Raw genomic sequence first — 8,380 nt, 5'->3', positions numbered from 1 at the left:
CACATCACTTCAGCTTCGTTGTGGGGAGGGGATGGAGAGGAAAGAATAAAACCACCCCACCCCACCAGAAATAGTTTTTGCCCTTCTGCATTATATGCCAGTTTCCTTTTGCTTAACAGAACAAATCATGACCCCACCTAAGTTCAGACACATTTTCCTTGTGATTTATGGCCATCTTTGATTATTACTTTCTCTGCCCACAGACCCTTTTCTATTGCCCAGTGGTGATTTCTTCCCTCAAAAGAGCATCAGTTTTACTCCTCCACTCTCAAAACCCAGTCAAAATACATTAGAAAAGGACATCACCCCTCTGTCTTTGTCATTCTGATGTCTTATGGGTTGGGTACCTTGGGGTCTTCTGCAGAGAGATTCAACTCTGCTCTATGCCACCATCTCTGCACAGGTACCTGCACTCACTACTTGCCATTTCCTTGGCATTCTGAAGTTACCTTTCCAATCAAACATGGAAAATCAGTTTTCTGGGTGGATCTGAAGACCCTGACAAGAGCCAGCAGAGCCATTGTCCCCTCCTGTCCCCTTGCACCCTACATCGTCCCAATGCTCCCCCGCCTCTCTCTGCACAGCGAGCTGTGTCAGTGGACACGGACTTCCCCTGCGCCTGTGTTTGTGCTGCGGTAGCAGCCTCTGCTCTGCTCCACGAAGCTCCCTGAGCAAACAGCAGAGCCCTGCAGACTTTCACCGGGTCTAAACTCCATGGCCAGTCTTCAAGGCTGTTTGGCACCTTGGCTGCACCCAGCGAGGCAGAGACAGCCCCTCTCTTGCCCCTCTGGCTGCTCTCCCAGTGTGTGGCAGGAGCCTGCTGCTCTCTGCGTTACCCACGACCCTGCCCAGTGCTCTCTCAGCTCGCTCCTGTGAGCCAACAGAACCAGAAGTGGCACCTCTCCCAGTGCTGCCTTCACCACAGCTCTGTGTAGACCCCACCTCACAAACCAACAAGGCTCCCTTACACTTACAGCTGCAAAAACGCAGCTGGAGTCATTCCTTTCCTGTCTCCAGGACATATCAAAACCCTAAACCACAGCATGAGCATCCTTATTTCAGCACACGCTGCCTTCCCCTCCTTACTCCAGATCTTCCTGAGCAACAACAGCCCTTGGTTTCATTCCCACACCCGATCCCGCTCCCTTTGTCCCCAAAATGCCTCCTCCTCACCTGTCCTCCTGCTGCGAGGGCTCCGCAGACACCTGGTGCTGCACGTGAGTGATGGCCAAGTCTTCGCTCTGCCTCTTCTTGTCACGGATATTGAGGCAGATGGAGAGCAGGAGCAGCAGCAGACCTGCCCCCTCCAGCACGTAGGCCACCGAGAAGGTCTTGCTCTTCAGGATGCCCCCGGAGCCGCGGTCGGGCTTGCTGCTGTTCCCGGCGTGGCTGCCGGGCTTGTCGGGGGGCCCGAAGCCGGGCACGAGGTTCCACACAGCCATGATGATGCCGAGGACGAGCATACCCAGCCCGATGGCTGTCAGGGCGTAGTGGGACCCGTTGGCCCGGGACTGGGCCATGGCTGCTGGAGGGCCGGGCTGTGCCCACGTCACCGCATGGCTCGGGGCAGGGGGGCTGCAGCCCTGCTGGCATGCGTGCGGCCCCCTCCCCGGGCAGGCAGCGAGCTCTGGGGGCAGAAGGGAAGCCGTGGTGAGTGCACGGCAAACAGCAAAGGCTCTGCAGCCACCACGACACCGATTCATCCAACTAACGCTGGAATCTCACGCTGCCGTGCCTGAGGAGTGCACATCAGGATAGAGCAGGGCAGCTGGATCCTTCCTGCCCATTCCCATTCCCACCCCTTGCTACTTTCTCAGCTGTAATATCCACCAACCTTTGAAAACAATCAAATCGCTGATGTTTGCTAAGGGCTTAGATTTCCTGTCCTTAGGAGTGTGATAGCTTCACAGCACCAAAAGAAGGCCATCAAAATCTATTTCAAGAGCTGTTGTCAATGCAAACCAACCTGGAAATGCTCAGAAACACCTCTCTAGCTGAACAGTTTCTCCTCTCCCCCTGTTTGGGAGGGAGAAGGGCTCCTCACGGCGCTGGCTGCCTGCCCTGGAACGCCCTCCTGCCCGGAGAACAGAAACCAAAACTGCCTCTCTCCCAGCCAACTCGACCCTGTGGCTTCCCCTGGCTGCTGCTGGCAAGGGCTGCTGGGATGGGGAACCCTCGGTAGGGCCCCTGGCTCACTTCAGGCCGGCTCTCGCCCTCCCTGGAGCAACACACGCGAGTGTTGAGTGCCCTGGCTGGATCCCTCAGGGATGTCTGAGCACCAACATTCCCGACCAGCCAGGCCACGGGTGGGAGCTCCTCCTCTACCGCTTCCTCTGAATGTTTTCCAAGTCACCAGGACCAGACGTGCTCGATTTCCAAAAATAAGCACACGGAGCCACATCTCCTACCAACTCGCCTCCCTGACCTCAGGTCCCGTGACCCACGGGTGGCCAGCCTGCATCCTCACGGCTGAACTGCCCCATCTCCACCCCAGTGAGCCTTGCAGATTTATGGATGTGCCATGTCAGGGATCTCTCCTTCCCTCCCCAGCTTCTTGATGCTGGGTTGGGCTCGAGGTGGCCCTGGGCTGTGCTGTCAGTGGTGCTATATCCACACACCCCCCCACAACCTTCAGCTCAGCCCTCTTGAGCTCAAAAGCTTCATGTTTGCTTGTTTAGCTTGAGCACACACCCAGTTTGCAGGGTCAAGGGCCAGGATAAAGCAGCACTCCCAGAAAACAGAGTGGCTGCAGCAGGAAAAGGCACGCACGCAAACCCGGCGAGGAGGAATCTGCAGAGAAACTTCCCCGATCCCTGCCTGAGCTCCAGCATGGCTGTGGAGACTCCTGGAGGGGTGTCCCAGCCCCTCTGGACACATCCCAGGCCCCACATGGGTCTGGGCAGGGTAAAGTCTTGGCTCCCACAGTTTGCTGGGGTTCTGGGACACTCAGGAGCCGCCGATCCCAGCCCCATGGGAGCTGCCACAGGCAGGCAGGGGCAAGCCTGTCATTCCCTGCCGTGCCCAGCTCCAGCATGGGGCTGCTGCTCTGTGTGCTCCTGGGGGAAGGCATCCCCTGATTCCAGCTTTAATTCCATCCTAGTGAGCAGCTGTTGAGGATGTGGAAAACACTGCGTCCAAAACGTCCTCACCAGCATTCCAAGAGCCATCCTCCCACCCAAGCACTTCCAAGCCTGTGACTGGTGGTACCAGCACTGGCCTCTGCCCTCCCACACAAAGGTTTTGCTCTCTGCTTGTGCCCTGTGGGGTTTTTTCCTCACCTGATAATGCAGCTGAGCTCCCATCCTTGTCACAAACACATCAGCCAGCCAAGACTTCACCTGAGAACACCTGTGATGGCCTTGGGGCAGGAAAACCACACTGCACCCATGGTGGGCACAGAACACACACAGGGCTGGTCACCTCTACCCGTAGTGTCTGATCCTCTGTGGCTGTTCACAGCCTCTGTGGCTCCCCTCAGGCACCTCAATCCTGGAAGCGGGCAGGATTTAAGCTCCTACATCACCTCTGTGCCTGGAAGTTTTTCACAGATCCCTTGCAGTGCTACCCATCAGCCCAGCAATCAGATTAAAGCAGGAGACTTTCTATTCCAGTCTATCTCTCCATTGAATTAGCTGCTCTCCTGGCTTTCCAGAGCTGTTCCTATCGCTGCTCCAACAGTGCCCTGACGTCAGTATCCCGGGAAGGGAGCTGCTGCTGTCTCTGCCTCAGGTCCAGCATCCCCGGTGCTGTCTGGATGCTCATCCCACCCTCACAGAATGGTTTGGATGGGAAGAGACCTTAAAACCCATCTCGTTCCACCCCCTGCCATGGGCAGGGACACCTTCCACTATCCCAGGTTGCTCCAAGGTCCATCCAACCTGGCCTTGAATACTTCTAGGGGTGGGACAGCCACAGCTTCTCTGGGCAACCTGTGCCAGGGCCTCACCACCCTCACAGGGAGGAATTTCTTCCTAAATATCCAGTCCAAATCATCCCTCTTTAAAACCATCTCCCCTTGTCCTTTCCCAACAGGCCCTGTAAAAAGTTTGTCCCCACATCAGGTGGGTGAGTGGTGCCTGAGCGCTTCAGCCCCCTACAGCCCCCTTCCCCTTTCCTCTGCATTCAAGCCAGACCCCTCTCCATCCCATTCCCTGCTTGCCCATGCCCTGCCCTGGCAATGATTTACACCAGAATCTCTGAACCATTAAACTCCTCCAGCAGGGCTGCAAAGCCCGGGGGCCACCCACACCTCTTCCGGGCTTCCTGCACCTCTCCCCTACTCCTGCAGGCTGCCAGAGCCCTTCGGGATGCTCTTTCGACATGGCCAAGTGATAATTGGGCATGGGAAGGTTCAGGATAAGCCCGAACCATACACCCTGGAGGCTTTGGCACAGGCGCCCAGGTGGAGCAGCAGCAGGAACAGCTTCCCTCCGTGGGAGACAGACCCCCCCCGACAGGGTCAGCCCTGGATCACGTTCCGCATCCCAGTGCTCCTGGAGGAGCTTCGGCCCCGGCCCCGCTGGGTGACTCACGAGGAAGCCCGACACCCCCCGCTGCCCTCAGCAGCACCCACGCTCCTTTGCCTTCCACAACCTTTGGATTTTCCCTGCCATGACATCACCTTCCCACTCACGCTCCAGCAGCAACACCTTTGTCACAGGATCACGAGAGATGAGTCTGCAGTCCAGGGAACAGGTCAAACCCCGATGCAGTCACCAGACGTGGGATGAGCTCCAGGGCTTCCTTGCTCCCCAGGAGTCATCAGAGCACGGCTCCCAGGACAACACTACAGAGCAACACAGCCGCTCGGAGCTGCCTCCAAAAACCAGGCTGTGACTCCATCACCAGTCATACCACTAATTTTCTGGAAAACTCTGGGGGAAAATAAACTCGTTCTCCAACCATTCGAAGATTCCAGAGTCTCCTCTGTGTTAGATTACAAGGCTCTCCCTTCATCCTCATGCTTCCACCCAGAGAACCTGCTCATTAACCCCCTTCCCTGCTAATTGCTGGCCCAACACATCCTCAGGAGCTCACTCCTGCAGTGGCCACAACCTCGTGCTGAGCCCTCGTTACACAGAGGTTCAACCCATCAGGAACACAAAACTCCATGTGGGGTCTAAAAAGCAACAGATCAGGACTTGTGAGGTATTTTCATAGAATCCCAGAATGTCTGGGTTTGGAAGGGATCTTAAAGACCATCTCCTTCCAACTCCCTGCCATGGTTTCTCTCTTTTTGGCCCTTCTTGCTATTCCTGTTACCCCTGCCCCAGAAACAGGGATATTTCCGGCCAGATGCAGCCCAGGGGATGCAGTAAATACCCAGAGAAATCCAGCTGAGTTAGGAAAAGAAGCATTGCTGCTGATTTAGCCAATTTCTGATCTTTTGGACAAATCCCAGCCCATTTTAGAGCATCTCACCAGGGAATAAGAACCTGGAGGGACAGCCCCATGCAGACTATCAGGACTTTTCCACATTTTGCTTATACTTCCTGCCTAGAGCACAAAAGAACACATCCACATGTCCATTGCCCCGGCATTCCCTACAGACATTTAAGAGCTATTTTACCCTCTTTTTTTCTTAAATTTCATTTTTAACAACCCTTCCTCAGCTGTACGTTGTAGACAGCGCTGGGGGAACAGCGATGTTTTCCTCAAACCCCGCCCAAGGCTCTCCCCCCTCTCCCACTCCAGAGGGAGCCCAGGGCCCCCAGCTCTGCCACTTCCTGCAAAACAAGGGCGTCATGGGAAAGCCCATTCCCAGGCTCAGGATGCTGCAATCCACCCCGCTGGCTGTGGCCTCCACAGCAGAACAACCGTGCCAGGGCTCACAAAACACCCCATTTCCACAACATGGTGCCTGACCATTCCCAAGCCACATGCCTCTGCCTCTGCTGTGTCCCTGGGAATTCCCAAGGGTTTCTGAAGCAGCACGGACCACACAGGCCACGGCAGGCGTTCTCCAGAGCTGTAAGCATGACTGTGCAGCAGCCATCACCTTGGCCTTTGGCACTGAGATATAAGAAACTGCCTCCCAGACTCCTTCTCCCCATAATTCCATTACATCCATCCAAGCGGCGCCTGCTGCACAGTGGTAATGGACAGGGACAGAGAGTCCCTTTACATTTGTGTTTCAGGACGTTGCCATTTGTTCCTGGGGACAATGCTGCCGTGGCCACCGAGGCCACGCTGGCACGGGCTCTCGGCAGGTCGGCGAGCCCTCGCTGTGCCCTGGTCACTGTGTAAACACGGTCCTGTGGCTGTTCCTGGTCCAGGCTCTGGGATCGGCACGGGGAGCAACTGCCAGACTAATGCTTTCAGGGCCAGCTCTGCTAAACCAGGGATGGGGGCTTGGGGTGATTCCTATGATTTTTAGCTTTTTATATTTTTCATACATTTGTAGCTTTTTAGATTGTTGATGCATGGCTGTAGCTTCTAGTACTTTTTCCTATCTTTCTTCCCTACATTTAGGAACAATAAGCTAACCTTATAGACACTTTCCTAAAATATTGTTTAGTCTCATTCCAAGAAGAGAACCAGCTACTAGGACTTTCTGTTTTCCAACCAGAATGTGGACCAGACGTAACAAAAGCGGGGCAAAAGAAGCCTCTGGACTGCTTCCAGTGTGGCAGGACCCCAGGAATTATCTTCAGGTTGCCCAGAGAAGCTGTGGCTGTCCTACCCTTAACCAACTAACCCTTTAATTGGACAGTATATGATGAGTGTACTGATCGACTAACCTTATAAGAACTGTAGAATTACCATACCATATTGTGTACCTGAAAGCTTTCAAGTAAAGGTTTGCTTTTATATTCACTCTAATGTCGTTGGGAAGATCTATTCAATTTTCCAGGCAGCAGGGGTGCTCACCTCTCTTCAGGGAGCTGAATTCCCTGTGCACCTCGGCCTGCGAAAGCATGCCTGCGTGGGAAAATCCCAGCACTTTGACTCTTTCTCCTTCCTGCTTTCCTTTGGACACCACTTTGCACCTCTGAGTTTGGAATTTTTTTTAATTCTCCTAATCTGCTGTTTCCGCTGAGATAAAGCCATTCCTCTGCAGCCTCCTCCTGGTTTTTGTTCTGGAACCTCTCCCCGTCTCCGTGCCAGATAACACCCAGATAACACACCCTCCTCCAGAGCCTTCCAGCACTAGACCTTATCCATCTGCCCTTTTGATGTCCTCTGAAGCAGAACCCAGCATTTCCCCTTCCTCTCAGCCCTTCTGGAGTGCTTTATGCCGGAGCCCCTGGATGATTATCTCCCCTTCCTGCAAGCCACTAACCTGGCACCTCACGCTGCCATCGGCCTCGCCTCCTTCGTCATCCTCTGCCTGGATTTCCAGCAACGCCTTTTTCCCCAACACAGCATCACCTCTCCCCATGCTTTTCCAACGAATAAGACACACAAAGAAAACCCACTGTGGATGGTCCAGGAGCCCCCAGGGCAGAAAAGGAGTGAGAGGTGACGCTGGAGGACACAGAGCCAGCCCGGGGACACGGAGCTGGCTGGGCAGCCAAGCGACACGGAGCAGCCAGGCACAGAGCAGCAGTGTTCCGCAAGGTGGGCACAGGTATTTTGATAGGGATGAAGGTTGCACCAGGTCACCTGCACTGCTCACACAGGATATTCAGCTGCTTCCACAGAGCCCTGACATCAGTTTCTGCCTGTGAAATACACTGGGAATGAGAAAAGCATGGAGCAGCATTGGGAAGCAGACACATACCTGGGCTGCCGGAGGGATCCCTCCTCCTGGGCTCCAGGTGAGAGAGCAGGCAGACAGCCCTGCCCAGCCCTGGCCCTCTGGCATCTCCCACGGCACCGCCACGGCGCCAGGCACCAACACTCAGCTCTCTCCAGGGCACCGATGGCCAAACATTCCTCCTTTTCCAGGCATTTCCCTTCCCAAAGGTTTTCCAGCCTGTGTAATTACACAGCTAAAATCAAAGGCATTTCACATACTTCCGAGTCACCTCAGTCCAGGGCTGGTTCACCAGCCCCACACCCACACGTTCCCCACTGACACCTGGGAGATTTCCCTTTCTGGCTCTCATGCCAGGACATCTGGGGCTGTGGACAGCTGCAGGATGCTTGGATTTGTTGTAGAGGGATGTGCTGTGGCAGCATCCCATCTGGCCTAGGTCTGCTCCAGAGAGGCTTTAAGGAGCCAGAAGGCCAGGGCCACACCTCCTGGTGCAGCTTCACCTCACCAGGCTCCATCCACCACACAGAGCCAAGGGTAGCCCATCTCACACGGGACACACTCATGGAACCGCTGGCTTCTGCTCACATATCCACACTTCCCAACAAACCCTGCTACCCTGGGCTCAGCACCACTTGTCCCCACCATGTCACCTCCAAAAATCAAACACCAACATCAGCA

The 8,380-nt window shown here is 55.0% G+C and overlaps 1 protein-coding gene across 3 annotated transcripts in view; it reads right to left on the bottom strand.

Moving 5' to 3' along the window:
- Positions 1-6: 6 nt before the first annotated feature.
- The window catches only part of TMEM51 (transmembrane protein 51), a 9,138-nt gene continuing 764 nt past the window's right edge, over positions 7-8,380 (bottom strand). Inside the window, exons 2-3 of one of the 3 annotated variants that reach the window (XM_017735052.1) lie at positions 7,724-7,918; positions 7-1,627 (exon numbers count right to left, since the gene is read on the bottom strand). In XM_017735052.1, the coding sequence (XP_017590541.1) occupies positions 1,170-1,520 (351 nt within the window). In that variant the 5' untranslated portion in view covers positions 1,521-1,627; positions 7,724-7,918 and the 3' untranslated portion in view covers positions 7-1,169. The other 2 variants (XM_017735054.1, XM_017735053.1) reach the window with 2 other exon arrangements.

The sequence above is a fragment of the Corvus brachyrhynchos genome, unplaced genomic scaffold (genome assembly GCF_000691975.1).
Source record: "Corvus brachyrhynchos isolate BGI_N302 unplaced genomic scaffold, ASM69197v1 scaffold395, whole genome shotgun sequence".
NCBI classification, from domain to species: domain Eukaryota; kingdom Metazoa; phylum Chordata; class Aves; order Passeriformes; family Corvidae; genus Corvus; species Corvus brachyrhynchos.
Note: the sequence above shows the minus strand (reverse complement) of the source record. Positions and strands in the feature narration are given on the sequence as shown.